Here is a 17,656-nt window from a genome sequence, read left to right as displayed (position 1 = left end):
AGGGCCTCTGTAATCTGAACACATCCTATATTTTCAGTCTTACATACCACATGTATCTTAACATACGTTATACCTTTTGTTTTGTTTTGTTTTGTTTTGTTTTTAATAAATAGCATGGTCCCCTCTCTTTATTGTTTTACAAAATTGCCTTGGCTCTCTTGGCTCTTTGCTTTCCATATGAATTTTACAATCAGCTTGTTAAGTACCCCATCACTAAACACTCACAATGCAGTTGTGACTTTTATTAAAAACTTACTGAATTTTTGGATTAAAGTGGTAAGATTTAAGGTTATTATGTTATTGAGTGTTGCTATCCACAAACAGATATAACGCTCCATTTATCCAGATATTTTATGTAAACATGTTTTACAATTTTCCCAAAGGACTTGTACATTTTTTTCTTTTTACCTTTTGACTCCCTTCATCCTTTCTCCCACCCCTTAACCCCCACTTCTGGCAACCTCCAGTCTGTGAGCTTGTTTTTGTTTTGTTTTGTTTTAGATTCTACATATAAAAGAGATCATGTAGTATTTGTCTTTCTCTGTCTGACTTATTTCACTTAGCATTATGCCCTCAAGGTCTATCCATGTTATTGTAAATGGCAAGATTTCATTCTTTTTTATGGCTGAATAATATTGTATATATACACTATATCTTCTTTATTCATCCATCCATAGACACTTAAGTTGTTTCCATATTTTGGCTCTTGTAAATAATGTTGCAATGAACATGGGAATGCATATCTTTTTGATTTAGTGTTTCCATTTTTTGTTTGTGTGTGTGTGTGTGTGTGTGTGTGTGTGTGTGTTTCCAGAAGTGAAGTTCATGGATCTATGGTAGTTCTATTTTTAATTTTTTGAGGAACCTTCAATTCACACCAACAGTGCATAGGGTTCCCTTTTCTCCACATCTTCGTCAACACTTGTAATTTCTTGTCATTTTGATAATAGCCATTCTAACAGGTATGAGGTGATATCTCATGGTTTTGATTTCCATTTCCTTTATGATTAATGATATTAAGCATCTTTTCATGTACTGTTGTCCATCTGTATGTCTTCTTTAGAAAAATGTGTATTCATATCTTCTCATTTTTTAATCAGATTATTTGTGGGTTTCTTACTATTAAGTTGTATGAGTTCTTTACATATTTTGGATATTAGCCCCACATCATATATATGATTTGCAAGTATTTTCTTACATTCGATCAGTTGTCTTTTCATTTTGTTGATGGTTTCCTTTGCTATGCAGAAAATTCTTAGTATGATATAGTCTCACTTATTAAGTTTTGCTTTTGTTGCTTTTTCTTTTGGTGTCAGATTCAAAATATGATCACCAAAACTGATGTCAAGGAGGAGCTTGCCGCCTATGTTTTCTTCCAGGAGTTTCATGATTTCAGATCTTACATTTGTCTTTAATCCATTTTTAGTTAATTTTTGTGTATGGAGTAAGATAGTGGTTGAGTTTCATTCTTTTGCATGTGGCTGTATAGTTTTCCCAACACCATTTATTGAAGAGACTGCCCTTTTTCCATTGTACGTTCTCGGTTTCTTTATGCATGGGTTTATTTCTGGGCTCTATATTCAGTTCCATTAATCAGTGTGTCTGTTTTTATGTCAATACCATACTGTTTTAAAATTACTATAGCTTTGTAATATAGTTTTAACTCAGGGAGCATGATGCCTCCATCTTTGTTCTTTTTTCTCAAGATTGCTTTGGATACTCGTATTCAAGGTTTTTTTGTGCTTCCATACAAATTTTAGCATTACTTGTTCTGTTTCTTTGAAAAATGCTCTTGGAGTTTTGATAAGGATTGAACGGAATCTATAGATTACTTTGGGTAGTATAGACATTTTAACAATACTTATTCTTCCAATCAATGAGCACGGAATAGCCTTCCATTTATTTATTTATTTTCTTCAATTCTTACATCTGTGTTTTGTAGTTTTCATACACAGGTCTTTCATATTCTTGGTTAAATTTATTCCTACGTATTTCATTCTTTCTGATGCAATTGTAAATGAGATTGTTTATTCTTCTATCTGATAGTTCATTTTTTAGTATATAGAAATGCAACAGGTTTTTGTATATTGATTTGGTATCCTGCAATTTTAATGAATTTGTTTGCTCTAACAGATTTTTGATGGAGGATTTTTCTATGTATAATAGCATATCAAATACAAATAGTGAGAGTTTTACTTCTTCCTTTCCTATTCAGAAGTCTTTTATTTATTTTTTCTTGCCTAATTGCTATGTCTAGGACTTCCAATACTATATTGAATAATCTCCTACTATTATTGTATTGCTATTTCTCCTTTTAGGTCTGTTAATATTATCTTTATCTATTAAGTCTTCCTATGTTAGGTGCATAAATATTTACAAATGTTATACCTTCTTGTTGAATTGATCCCTTTATCATCATGTAATTCCTATCTTTGTCTCTTACTACAGTCTTTGTTATAAAGTCTTTTCTTTTTTCTGAAATAAGATAGCTACTCCAGCTTCCTTTTGGTTTCCATTAGCACGGAATATCTTTTTTCCAATTCTTTCACTTTCAGTTTGTGCATGCTCTTACAGCTAAACTGAGTCTCTTGTAGGCAGCACACGGATTTTTTTTTTTAATTCATTCAGCCACTCTATGTTTTTTGATTGAAGAATTCAATACATTTAATTATTGATGAGAATGTACTTGTTGTCACTTAGTTATCTGTTTACTGGCTGTTTTTGTGGTCCTGCTCTACTAATACTCTCCTACAACTTTTATGTATGTATGTATGTATGTATGTATGTATGTATGTATGTATGTATTTTTCTCCTGCTACTTTTAATTAGAATCTGAACTGTTGGATGTTTCAAAGATCTCTTCCTATTCTCTCTGCATGAAATGTCCCTCCCCTCCACTTCTGCCTATATAAATTCTTTCATTCTTCAAGATCGGGTAAGATCCCTTTCCCTATGGTGTCCTAGGCAGATGCAGTCTATCTTGTAAGCTCCTATAATATTTTATCTGTATAGTTCTCATGTAACTTATCATATAGTAGACATTTAATTAGTTCATTTTGTATATGTCTTATACAAACTGGACTATAAACTCTTTAAAGTTAGAGGCTGTTGTTTTATTCATTATTAATGTGCTATATTATGCTGATGCTACACATAGGGGTTCTTAACCTAGGGTCCACATATTCCAAGAGTCCATCTATAGAATTCAGAGGTCTATGAACTCAGATGAAAATTTTCTTTTTCATTAGCTTTTAATTGAAATTTTGTATTTTTTTAAATTATGTATACAGGCAGCAAACCATAAAATATTCATAGTATCTATACTATGTAACTGATAGAATCACAATATATTTTACAAGACATTTTAACCAATAGAATCACAATATATTTTATATGACATTGTACTTGTTGAAGATATCTCAAAATATCATTTATGCTTATCACTACTTCAAAATTATATTTTAGTCTTTCCATTAAATCTTGTTTATGCATTAATAAAGTAGCACTTCCTACCAGACCAGAAAATTTAACATTTAAAAATTTAATACAATTCATTTTCTCTGTAATTCCATGGATTTTACTTTATGAATCAAAAATAAGAAAGGACCTGTAGATTTCACTAGACTACCTTAGGGATATACAGGAAAAACAAACAAACAAACAAAAAGAAACAAGTAAGAGGGTAAGAATCCCTCAGTTCCAATATAGCATTTTGCAAAATAAGAAGAAAAACTTGTAGAACAATAATCATGATACCACGTAGTTCTTCATTAGGATTATAAAAAATATACTATGAACTATGGAAGATTGTACAAGCATATTACTCATAAAAGTTCATAGTCTTAGCACTGGACAAAGACCTATCATCTGTCCTCTACAATAGCCCTACTAAAATGCAATTAAGTTTGTTGCATATCTTCAGAGACAATTTATTATCTTTCAAAGAAGATTATCCCATACATGGACATCTACAACTGTTAGTTCATTTTATTATAAACAATAATCTGGTTCCTCGTAACCTCTTGTCACTGATCTGCATTCTGTCCCCAGGGAGCTAGATAGAATAAATTCAATCCCTCCTCCATATGACTTTAATCTTAACAGACAACCATTATGTCATCTTTGATATTCTTTTCTCCTCGGTTACTATGACTAGTTTGTTCAACCATTTCTCTTATTATATAATTTTGTGTCTGTTATCATGTTGATTGTTCTCTTCTGGGAAGACTTTTGAGTCTCTCCTAAGTGTAGTAATTCTCAACTCAACATAATACTTCAGAAGCATTCTGTTGAGCAGGGAGTTCAATGGGACTACCACTTCTTTGCTCCCTACTGTAATTCTACCGTGTTTCCCTGAAAATAAGACCTAGCCGGACCATCAGCTCTAATGCGTCTTTTGGAGCAAAAATTAATATAAGACCCGGTCTTATTTTACTATAAAATATTTTACTATAAAATAAAACCGGGTCTTATATAATATGATATAAAATAAGACCAGATCTTATATTAATTTTTGCTCCAAAAGACACATTAGAGTTGATGGTCCGACTAGGTCTTATTTTCGGGGAAATACAGTAGTGATGCTGTCTGAGATAGCTCTGGCAATTTTTTGGCAATATTCACCATGAGAACCCCATTGTATGTTCTGTCACCTAAAACTCATAAACTTATTATTATTATTATTCATGTGTTTGCTATTTGAATTTCGTTCAGTAGAGTTTTGGTCACAACATCTGGACTTGACAATATGATCTATTAAATTTTATTTTGATGGGTAATTTTAAGTTCATATTTTTAGTTTGTCAAAGCTTTGAGTTTTGTTTCTTTCACTGTTCTCCCAGATTTGTGGTATTTGTAAATTTGATGAACATGCTTTTTATCACTTAATATTTGTATTTACTATACTATATGCATTAATATAAACTAAAAATTGCTGAATTTCTGATGAGTAAAATATATGTACTGTATTTTGCTTATACAGATTTAATGCAATCCCCATCAAAATCTCAATGGCATTTTTTAAAGAAATAGAATGAAAAATCATCAGCTTTGTATGGAATCACAAAAGACCCTGAATAGCCAAAGCAATCCTGAGAAAAAAGAACATACTCCCTGACTTCAAATTATACTACAAAATGATAATAATTGAAACAGCATGGCACTGGCAGAAAAACAAACATACAGACCAATGGAACAGAATTGAGAAATCCGAAATAAACCCATATATATATATATATATATATATATATATATATATATATATAGGCAAATAATTTTTGATAAAAGAGCCAAAAGCATACAATGGAGGAAAAAATAAAAAGCCTCTTTAATAAATGGTGCTGGGAAAATTGGAAAACCAGTTGCAAAAGAAAGAAACTATACTGCTGTCTGTCATCATACATCAAAATTAACTCAAAATGGATCAAAGACCTAAATATAAGACTTGAAAAAATAAATTGCCTAGAAGAAAGCATAGGTACTAAATTTATGGACCTTGGTCTTAGAGAAGATATTATGAATTTGATCTCAAAGGGAAGGGAAATAAAAGCAAAAATAAATGAATGATGCTATATCAAACTCAAAAGCTTCTACGCAGCAAAAGAAACCATCAACAAAACAAAGAGGCAACCAACGGAATAGGAGAAGATATTTGCAAACAACACCTCCGACAAGGGGTTAATATCCAAAATATACAAGCAATTCATACAACTCAACAACAATAAAACAAACAATCCAATTAAAAATGGACCTGAACATACACTTCTCCCAAGAAGACATACAAACGACCAACAGATATATGAAAATATGCTCAACTTTATTAGCTATTAGGGAAATGCAAATCAAAACCACAATGTGATACCACCTCACACCTGTTAGAATGGCTATCATCAATAAGACAAATAATAACAACTGTTGTTGGAGAGGCTGTGGAGAAAAAGGATCCCTCATACACAATGTAAATTGGTACAGCCACTATGGAAAACAGGAAAGAGGTTCCTCAAAAAACTAAGAATAGAATTACCATATAACCCAGCAATCCCTCTTCTGCTTATCTACCCCAAAAATCTGAAAACATTTATCCATAAAGATATATGTTACCCCTATGTTCATTGCAGCATCATTCACAATGGCAAAGACATGGAACCATCCAAAGTGTCCTTCCTTAGATGATTGGATAAAGAAGATGCGGTACGTATATACAATAGAATATTACTCAGCCATAAGAAAAGTTGAAATACTGTCATTTGTAACAACATGGATGGATCTGGAGATTATCATGCTAAGCAAAATAAGCCAGACAGAAAAAGTCGAGAACCATATGATTTCACTCATATGTGAGATTTAAAACTGAAAGCAACAAACAAATAAGATAAGCAAACAAGCAAAAACTCATAGACACAAAGAACAGGTTAGTAGTTACTATAGAGTAAAGGGAGAGGGGAGGAGGTAGAAGAGGGCAAACGTGGTCAAATATATGGTGATGAAAGGAGATTTGACTTTACGTAGTGAACACACAACGCAATATATAAATGATGTATTATAGAATTGTATACTTGAAACCTATATAATTTTATTAACCAGTGTTATCCCAATATATTTAACAAAAATATTTAAAACTATACATACATATTACAAAACAATCAAATCAAAGTTCTGTAAAGTATATAAAAAACATTTTTGATAACAGGAATATACTGATAAAAGACTCTTAAATGAGAGGTCTCTTCTTGTAGCTCTCTTCTATCAAATCTATAACACACAGTAATGAAGAGGAAGAAGAGAAAACTAACCATTATTTGCAAGAGAGAAATGGATTCCCTAGCAATCCAGATAAAAAAAATCAATTTCTTTAATTTTATACTAAAGAGTCCTCTAATGTATTCTAAAAACCGCTTTCTTATAGAACTAAAACCATTTTTCTCATGAATCACAATTAAAAGTAATCTAGAAATCTCATTCAGAGATTATTGATCTGGTGGCCTGTTATTCTAGAACATAGCCAAGAATGCAGAATATAAAGACTCTGAGCAGCCAGAAGAGTCAGCATGATGTCTATGTATTGAAGACTATGTCTGTTACCCAATATCTCTCAGCAACTCACCGAGACATATTTGTTTATATTTTAAATATAGTCCAGAATGTCACGATCATCTAATTTTGTAATTTATAGATTAATACAAAGAGAAAATTAGAAATTATTCACACCTAACCAGAAGTAGCAGGCTGCAACCTGATATTGAAAGAGGGGAAACCAACCAACCCAAACACACACACACACACACACACACACACACACCGAAAAATATATCTATATTAAGCAGACACAAGAGCTCCAAAGTTCCGTAATTGCAGAGGAATAACCATAAAGCCAAACATGACTAATTATCTCAATGATCACTAGAGCATCATTACATTATAGCATGGTAAAATAACTGACATTTATAATATGATAATCATCTTAATACCTCAAATTTATGTAGTTTAGAGTTCATAAGAGGCTTTTATGTTCATTATTATAGTTAATTCTCAAAATGTTTGCATTACCAAGTCAGATATTGGTACCATACCAAGTTTTGAGTTTTGTGGCTCAGGGAGAGTGTAGAACTTACCCAGGGTTATTATGTAATTGTTAGATAGGTATTGGAGTTCATAATCTACTGCATCATGACCCTGAGTCATCAAAAAATAGAAAGTGTTTACATTTTGTGTCGTATAATGTGGTTAGTAAGACAGGGAAGCATGTAATACATTTTAGAAACTTCCACAAAAATTGCTGATGTGGTAGACACATCCACAAAACTTAATTTGAAATTCTTAAAACTTTTGAGCCCTTAAAGGAATACAATTAAGTTACATGGGAAAAAAAATCCCTTACATCAAATCCCCATTTCCCTATAGTGCCACAGAGGTCTAAATTTAACTTACAGTGTTAGTAATAAATCCAGCACCATCAATTACCCTACATTTTAAAGTCTGAAATCTGTACGTAAAAAAATGAAAGAGCATACATATTATAGCAATCACTGATACTTGACTAATTTAAAAATATTATTAGAGAGTCTTCTGGTTTTCAGGACACAGGTGAGCATAAGTGGACTTTTGTGGACAGAGTAGAGAAGGCGGATGTGGGATACTGTAGTACATGTTATGTGTCAAAGCACTTCTCCCTGGAGCAGTAGCTTTAACAATATTAGAAACATTCAACTCTCAACTCTACATTTGGAGGTAAAATAATAATATTTATAAAAATGAGCAGAAATAAACTTTGGGAGGGGTTTCTTTTCTTCTTTTTTTCTTTTTCTTTTTTCTTTTTAAGCAGTTGACATTTTTCATAATAAAACACCATTCATCAAAAGGAAATGAGGGAGAAAATTTTAAAATAAAGTTGCAGCCGAAAAAATTCTCATACTACCCTTTTTTCAGGGCAAGGCTTACAGTCAGTTTAAAACCTTGATTTGTTATCATAAGAACCAAATAAAATGCACAAAGTTTTACAAAAATGGAGCTATCTGTTTAACACTCCTAATGAATCACAATCTGTCATCACCATGGTAACCTCTGAATAACTTTTTCCTAGCTAGTGCCAATCAAGCACTTCTCTAGCCCTTGAAATCCCACTCATTTTTTTTTAAAGGCTGGAATCTTTCAAAGAATAAAGCCCAGCAGTTAAGTCCACACATACCCTCTTGTTCAGTCCGAGTCATTTCCTCCAGCTTCTTCTGTTTCAGTGTGTCCACCACATCGGCTAGGCTCCCTTTGCGGCGTTCTGGGGTTCCAAAAGTAACACTGGTCATTATCTCGCGGTCCCGACTCCCTTCGTCAGGCTTATGTGGTGAGGTAGAGGTATTTCGGAAGGAATATAGGGAACATAACTTATTATTCTCTGACTCCTAGAAAAACAAAATAAAATAAAACAATTAGAACACTTGTTTCTTTGCATATCGTTGAAGAAAAATCCCCAACTCAGAATGACAATATATGATTCTTAGATGGACAAATAAATATATATTAACTATCTCTGCTTTAAAAATACTAAACATTAAATAAGCAATCATCAAAGCAACTAACCTAAAATTGTAGATTTAAACTGTTTATTTTTTAAATTAGAAAGTAGTCTAAATGGTTCAAAAACAATTTTAAAACAGACACTTCAACTTCTCATTCATTTACACCCTTCATTTAAAATAGCTCAGATTCAATTATTCATTATTAGGATTGGTAAAATTTTTCTTCTAATTGGCACTTTTATTAATAATGTTCTTCCCACAACCTACAAAAATATGTACACAAAAACATTACCCTTGAATTTAGAACCAGTACAGAAATTAGCTTCAATAACCAATGTTAATTGTTCACTGGAAAAATATGTAAAATATCCAAATCATTGCTACAGTCTGAATATTTTTGTGTTCTGGGGTTTGGGGGGAATCTTTATTTTCAGGTATGCATCTGTCAAAAGTTATAGAAGCTTCTTTCTGTTCCTTACCCTTCCCGCTGATACTTCAGCACAGCCACACACAGTTTTCATGTGGCATTTAAAAATGGTTTGTTTTTATGTGTTTGTTTTTAACAAAAGGACAAGTTCATTACAGAAACATTTGCACAAGAATTACTTCCTAGTACAGAGAAGAGAGCTAACTGGTAAAAGGGTTAGATCCATCTGTGAGGAGGAAAAGCAAATCTTAGATGGAAAATAATAAATACTGAAAAGTTTATAGAAGAAAATGTTTTTATCTCTCTCTAAATCAGAGCTGAGGGTTAAAAGCAACTATTATTTGGCCATAGCCCATCAGTCGCCTTGTATTCACCTTATCTGTCTGTGTATGAGTAGTCTCCCTCCCAATAAAAAATTCTGTGAAATGAATAACGCATTTTGCCTTTGCGATTCTCATCAGAAACTTGAAAATCTTAATCGCTCCTATATTTCTCTCCATCTTCACAAAAGAAGCCCAGTAATCTTCAAGAACTAGAGGAAGAAGCATTAAGCCATAGTTACAGAGTTAACAACTGGTGGGAAGGGGTAGAAAAGAAAAATGGAGCCTAGAGAAGTAAGTTTCCACATATATTAAATGAGATAATAATTATACTCAATAAATGATAGGCATGTGGGTGCTATTGTCATTATACAGAAGACAGGAATCAAACTTATTTTCAGGGTTATTGGGAGCATATAATGAGATAATGTTTCTCAAGCCACTAGGCACAGGCTGAGCTCATAGGAGGTGGTGTTTAATAAATGGTAGGTGCCATTATTCTGATGGAAAGAGAAGGCCTAGGAAAGGAGCCAAGGACTCCCCCTCTCTGGACCTAAGGGATTGTTTATTAAAAAATGTTATGATTCTTGAACTCAATCTGTAAGTCTGTAAATATACTAAAACCCACCAAATTGCACACATTAAATGGGTAAATTCTGTGGTATGGGTATTATATCTCAACAAAGCTGTTGAAAAATATGGTCAGCCAAATCTTAATCTTTTTCTGAATTCTTATTGCTAGCACAATGCCTATCACAAAGCAGATGCTCATTACATTTGTGATGAAAGAAACTGAAAGGAGAAAATAAATGGGGCAGGACAGGAAAGAGAGCTCCTCTTTACCTTGGTCCTAGATCTGCTCTTCCCCAAAGAAAGATGTGGTATTTCATTAACGTTTACAGTAACTCTGTGGAGTCATGCAAAGGAACCCCTTTAGGTGCCAGTCATGGTTAGTACATGGCTCCTTGGAATGGCCGGTTCATTCTTCATCTTGTGCAAACAAAAACTCAGAGATTTGTTTGCCAAAGCTATGTTGACCTCTTAATAGTCCATATCAGAAATCTGACCTAGGCTTTTTTGAGTCAATAATCATCATTTGATCAATCACACTTCAGTCACTTTCATTTCAAATGCAAAGTAATATCATATCAGAGCCTATAAATCAAAAACAAAAACAAACTCTGTCTCAACCTAAGGGATTAAGGGCCAAGTCAACAGTTACGTGGAAGTGGTTACCTACAAATGACTCACCATTGACCATAATAAAGAGAATTTTCCCCTCACTTGAGAGATGCTGGGCGTGGAGCTCCAGCCTGAGTAACAACTTTTAAGTTGTCCTTAAAGCACTTAGTCTCCATATAGTACCATTTCTTTCGCTCAGGTCTAATTTCAATCTTATTTATTCATGTCCCTTACTTGTTAGATAGATTATGTTCCCTGTTTCTTCCTCATGGGAATTTGGCTACTGCCATCTTGAACCACAGACAATAACCACGGGTTCCCACATCGAATGACCCACTGTCCTCAGCCCCATAATCTGTGCAAAGTAGCTCAACACTATCAAAGCAGGGAGCAAGAAGCTAAATAGTCATGATTTCTCCATAAAAGCTACAAGAACTACTTGCAATATGTCACCAAGGCACAAGACAGGCAGTGAATGAAATCATACATGGCTTATATCATATTAAGTAATCTTATACAATCCTTAGGAATAATGGAAAGGGGCAAAATTTACTATTTCTGGTCCTCACTTCTTAACTTTCTAAAACTTGAGAAATATTGGCCTTTCATGAATGGAGGCCGATGGGCAATTCATTTGAGTAAAGGGGCACATAAATCCATATTCTTACAACAAAGAAATTACTGTTGAATAAAAGGTGGTAATACCAAATTAGAAAAAGAAACTTGGCAAAGAGTCTCTAATATTTTTTCTAGAGGGATAGATAATTTTTAAATAAGTTATCTTAAGAAAAAAAAAGCTCAACTTATTTTGTAATTTCCCCAAAGTAAAACAGGTGCTATGAAATAAATATCCATTGAGGTAAGATTCCCAGCGAAACATCTACCAAGACGTGATGCATGTCGTTGCAGCACAACTGTGGAGATTTGAGATATTTCCCTAAAGCAGTGGTTCTGAAACTTCAATGTGTAGAATTCCCTGGCAAGTGTGTTAAAATGCAGATTCCCCCAGCTCCTTCCATAACCCCAAGAGTGGGGCCCAGAAATATGAATTTTGTTGAACATTCCAAGTGATTCGGATGCACAGGTCCTTTAATTCTGATGCACCCCCACTTTAAGAAACACCAATCCCTAAGAAGACAATGAAATAAATGTGCATTGCCTTAATGTTATAATGCAGATATAATTATGAATAATTTTAAGAAGCCTGGTTTGTTGTGATTTTTAAAAATAGCATAAAGGACACTACTTTTCTTCTTTTGACTTGATCGAACATATGAACAGCACAAAAAGCAGAACATATAAGGCACTGAGTAAGCATTAGTTCATTCAAAGAAAATTTACTATAAATTTGTTTTATCTCAATCCCCCAACCCCAGTGGCCCCACCAAACTTAACAGTGAAGGATATTTTCAAAATATTCTTTAAAAGAATCTCAGGCCTAATACAAGAACTAAAGCAACATTGATTTAGGTTATCTAAAGAGCATTTCACTGAAATCAAACACAGGACAAAATCTTACATGTAGAAGACTGAAGAAGTACCCAGTAGCACACACACACACAAAAAAAAGTTATCAGGCAGAGTTTCTAGGAAAGACAGCAATTTTCACAAATTAAGAATATTTAATTAAGATGTTTTAGTGTCTGAGGAATAGAAAAGTTAAATATTAAAAATAAAACACGTATGTACAGTGACAGAGGTTAACTAGATTTATTATGGTGATCATTTCGCAATATATACAAATACTGATCATATATTGTATATTGGAAATTAATATGTTATATGTCAATTATACCTCAATTAAAAAAAAACATGTGAGGTGATGTGTGTCAACTAAACTTATTGTCATAGTCACTTCACAATATACACAGATGTAAAATCATTATGTTGTACACTTTAAACTAATACAATGTTATATGTCAATTTTATCTCAATAAAACTTGAAAAACATACTAAAATAAATATTGCTCTGATTTTTCAGAAGGTGTTATTCAAAAGCTGGTTGCTCAGTGGTAGTATTACAAGGATGTTCGATTTAAATAGTCTTCTCATGGTACTGTAAATATATATCAAATGTACTCAAATTATTGAGCTTTTGAGCATCTTGTTCCCTTCCCCCAAAATATCCTACATTCTCTTTGAGTATACACTCAATCCACTCTTTAAAGCTCAGATCACACCGCATTTCATACTTGAAGTCCACCCTAACCATACTGGGCCTCACTCTCCTCCTATTTACCCCCCCACTACACATCAAATCACTTAATCAGAACCACACAACTTAGCGTTTAATAATATACTAGAATAAATTACTCATTACTATTTTGCATGTATTAGTTACATTTGCAACTACATTTTAACTCTTGAAGGATTGGGGCCTTCTCTCATGCTTCTTCTATATGCCTCCAAAGCACAAATAAAACGTTGGCTGATGAAATTGAAACAACTGTTCACCAAATATGTCAAAAATAATCAAAACTTAAGGCTAAGGGTAAAGATTTGCTCTAACAATGACAGAATTTATTATTTAAGCAAAATAACGAGAACTGAGATATCAAAAAGTAAGGGATTCATTTAATAAAAGATGATCTAGCTACACAATGGAATACCGTATGGCCATTAAAAAGAATATTACACATATTGAATATAGTACTGTTTATAGTGAGGAATAATTAGAGGCAACTTGCATGTCCAATTTCAAGGATTCTGTGCAGGCATTATGGTTTTATACATATGGTAGAATAATTTGAAATTATTGAATATCATACTTTTGCAGAAAATTTAATGATGTGGAAATATTCATAATGTATTATTAGTGAAAAGTATGTTAGTGAGAAATATGAATATACAGTTTTTAGGAAACAATGATGTTCATTGATGAACATATTGTTTATATAATAAATAAAAACAAAAATGTTTTATAAAGAGTCGCTTGGAGGAAATACAAAAATGAATTTAAGAGAATAGAATTTGATCTTCTTGAAGATGTCTGGAGAATTAGTATATTATAGTCTTCCTATACTGAACCCAGAAAAAAATAACCAAGCTTTCTTGCACTGGTATTTCTGTAGTTGAGAGCTCTCAAATAACATTTTGTAATAAATTTAATTATTTAAAAAGGAATCCTGTATTAGCTAAAATCTAGATCTTTATAATTGTCTCCCATTGTTTCCTGTTTGCCCTTAAGATACACAAAATCAATTTACTCCCTCTTCAATACTAGAGTGCTCAAATATCTTAAGGGAAGCATTAAATTAATAGTCTTTTTCTAGGTGAAATTCCTCCAGTTTCTACACCCATTTCTTCTTTGACATGGTTTCCAGACCCTTTGTCTTTTTCCTCTGATACATTCTAGTCTCTCTAAGATACACACTGTCCTAAAAACGTGTTGCCAAGAACTGGATACCAAATTCTGCATCTGCATTTTCAACAGGATGAAAAGTAACACTAAGGTTATGTGGCTTCTCCCATGTCACACGGATAGAATTGGCAGAGCAAAAATCTAAATGTAGATTTTCTGAAACCATATCCAGTCCTTTTTCATTCCACAGGGCTATAATAAAATCAGTTATCTATTGTTACACAAATAACAATAAATAAAATTAGTTATCTATTCTTGTATAAAAAGCACCCTAAAACTCAGTGCTTAAAAGAATAATAATGATTTATTATCTTTTATGGTTTCTGTGGGTCAGGAATTCAGGAGCGTTTGGGCTGGTTGGTTCTGCCTCAAGGTCTCTCATGAAGTTACCGTTAAGTCAGTGGCTAAGGCTGCAGTCATCTCAAAGGCTTCTGCACTCACAGATGTGAACATTTCAAAAGCTCAGAGCTGAAGTCTGGGGTTCCTTAGACAACTTCTTCTGTATCTGTGTGATCTCTCCACATGATGTTTTCTCGCCAGCATGTTGGCTTCAGACAAGCTGGACTTCTTCCATGGTAGTTCAGGCCTCCAAAGGTGCATGTCCCCAGAAAGAGCCAGATGAAAGCTGTATCACTGTTTCTAACCTAGTCGGGGAAGTCATGCCGTGTAACTGTCGATGCACTCTACTCAGTAGCAAGTCACCAAGGCTTGCGCAGTCAAGGGGATGGGAGTTTAAACTCGGCCTTTTTCTAAGATGGAGTTATAATTAGATTCTCACATAGTTGCTGTGAGAAATGAATAATGTGTAACGCACTTTGGATAGTACCTATCAAATAAGTACTCAATAAATGATAACTACCCTTATTATTAAATTCAAAAGTCCTTTGACCAGTTGTCCTTTGTTTCAGTTTTCAGTTCTGAAAACACAGTCATAATAACCACTGGCACCATTTTTAGGTTTTTATTTATACTTGCTCATATAAGTGGAATAATAAATACTGTCTTCAATATCAATGTTCAAAAATCACTCTTTAAGGAGCTGCATGAATCAACTTCCCTTCCTGCTGCACAATCTAACTATAGAGACAGAATATTATCTTCTCTTACCCTTTCATCCACCCATTAGCAAGGCTGCTTTAAATGTGTTCATTCTAATTGCATTACATATGTTGTCATTTTTGTTTTGCTTTTTCATTTTAGTTATACTGCCTCTCTAATTGCAGCTTTATCCTCACTTTATTCTGCCCTCCCTAAAGATAAGATTTATTGATATACCCAATCATAGATTTGTCCCTGATTTCTGACATCCCCCAATCGATAGCAAACATCTGTTTCCTTAGGCCTTACCAAAGCCACTCACACAAAACCCAAATCCTAAAAATGGTTCTTTCGAACACTCTCTTACTGAGACATTCCATGGTTCTCTATGGTGTGTGCTCTCCCTGCTGATATGACAAAGGAACCCAATTTGTTCAACTACAGCTGTGTTCCTGGTAGTCTGTTGAAGACAATTAAGGGAAGCAATGTCTGTAAAGAAATTAAAAACAATAATAAAACCAACTAAAAGTTGTTTTGTTTATTTTAAATCACCATGTACTGGCAACTCAACCATGTTAGTGATTAATATATTAAGTTATATTATACATATACTATATGTGTATTGCTTTTTCTCATTCCCCACTTTAAACAATGTTTTGGGGGGATTTGGATGAACCAAAAGCTACCTGCAATTGCACTATATGAGAGGCATTCCACTATAGTGTTATTGAGTGACTGACAGAAACGGCTTCACTGAATCTAGGTTCCAATAACGTCTTGCTAACAAAAGAAATCTAACCTTTTTAATATGTTGAAAACTAAATAGCTAACATTTACAGTTTCTTTCTCAGAGGAAAAAGTATGGTTTTCTCTAATGTGACATATTTTAAGGAAAAGCATTGGTTTAAAAAAGTTTATATAAATGAAAATACTGAGTTTGTTTCCAATTACCAACAATTTATTCCTGACAAAAGTATCATTTGCTCTAATAGTGAAATAAAGTTTATTATTTTTCTCTTTTATTAAAACTGATACTTGGTAGAATATGTTAAATTTACATAACATTCTCAAAGTTAGAATAACATCATGCCACTTTATATTATTACTATACTCTTCAATAACAATAAATGTATTCATGATGTATAATATAGATTTGTTACCAACATTTGCTAAAACATCATGAATTCTAAAGTCCAAGACGAAAAAGCATTGTTTTTAAAATGTTACTTTGATTCAAAGAAAAAAATTACAAAAGTGTTTTTTTTTAAATGACCTCATTGCCCTGATATTTAATAAATGGAAGTAAATATAGTGAACAGAGTAAATACAGAAAAAATTTAAAGTCCTCAAACTTGTCAAGTTAAGCACATAGAAAAGCTTTGCATCATCTATACACTATCAGGCTCACATATAGAATCAAATCTCAAGATTCAACAGTACTCAAAAATCCCATTGCTACCCCATTTATACATAAATCCCCTGTTCAAGAAAAGGTGGTATAATAATAGTTAACAGAGTATAGGATCTCTGGGCCAGATTTTCTACTTAAATCCCCGCCTTTCCATCTACCTCCCATATAACTCCAGACAAGTTAGATAATCTCTCTGTGCCTTAATTTCCTCAGCTATAAAATGGGAGTGATAATAATAGGAATACAGAAACTACCTCAGTGTTGTTGTGAAAATTAAATGAATTAATAAAACACTTAGAACAGCACCTGTTACATATAAGTGTTTATTAAATGATGGTGGTAGTAGTGATGATGGCTGTTACAAATTCCCTGGCAAGTAATATTTTTGCCTCTCCTTAAATATCTCCACTAAGAGATTTAGCAGCTCTTCAAAGCAGTCCATTCCATCTTTGGAGGGTTGTCAAACATTCTTATTTATAGGAATATGAATCCTACTCCTTTAACCCATGGAAACATTTCCATCCCATGGAAACATTTAGAACAGCAGCACTTTCAAAACACACACACACACACACACACACACACACACACACACACACACACACACACACACCCCGCTATGATAGCACCCTTGTATCTTTTGGTTTTTTTATGCAAAATACCCGTTTTCTTCACTTCTTCCTAGGATGTGGTTCAGCCACCCTGATCATCCTCCCCTGAGTCTGTTCCAATCTGTTTCTCGATCTCTCTTAAAATAACAGTGCCCTGAACTGATGTGCTCAACATGGTCTGAACAACAAAGAATTAATCACCTCAGGGATATCATACTCTAAAGATCTAATGCCATGGGACAGGCAGCCTCACAGATGACAATACTTTGTAACTTTTCGCTAATGGTTCCATTTCCAG

General features: G+C 33.3%; 1 protein-coding gene across 9 annotated transcripts in view; it reads right to left on the bottom strand.

Annotated features, from left to right (window-relative positions):
• Positions 1–17,656, bottom strand: part of SOX6 (SRY-box transcription factor 6) — a 596,148-nt gene that overhangs the window by 325,977 nt on the left and 252,515 nt on the right. For all 9 annotated transcript variants that reach the window (XM_033119777.1, XM_033119776.1, XM_033119779.1 and 6 more), the window contains one exon: positions 8,684–8,891. In XM_033119777.1, the coding sequence (XP_032975668.1) occupies positions 8,684–8,891 (208 nt within the window). The remainder of the gene's footprint in view (positions 1–8,683; positions 8,892–17,656) is intronic.

The sequence above is a fragment of the Rhinolophus ferrumequinum genome, chromosome 11 (assembly GCF_004115265.2).
Source record: "Rhinolophus ferrumequinum isolate MPI-CBG mRhiFer1 chromosome 11, mRhiFer1_v1.p, whole genome shotgun sequence".
Lineage (NCBI taxonomy): Eukaryota > Metazoa > Chordata > Mammalia > Chiroptera > Rhinolophidae > Rhinolophus > Rhinolophus ferrumequinum.
This window is presented reverse-complemented; position numbering and strand designations above follow the sequence as displayed.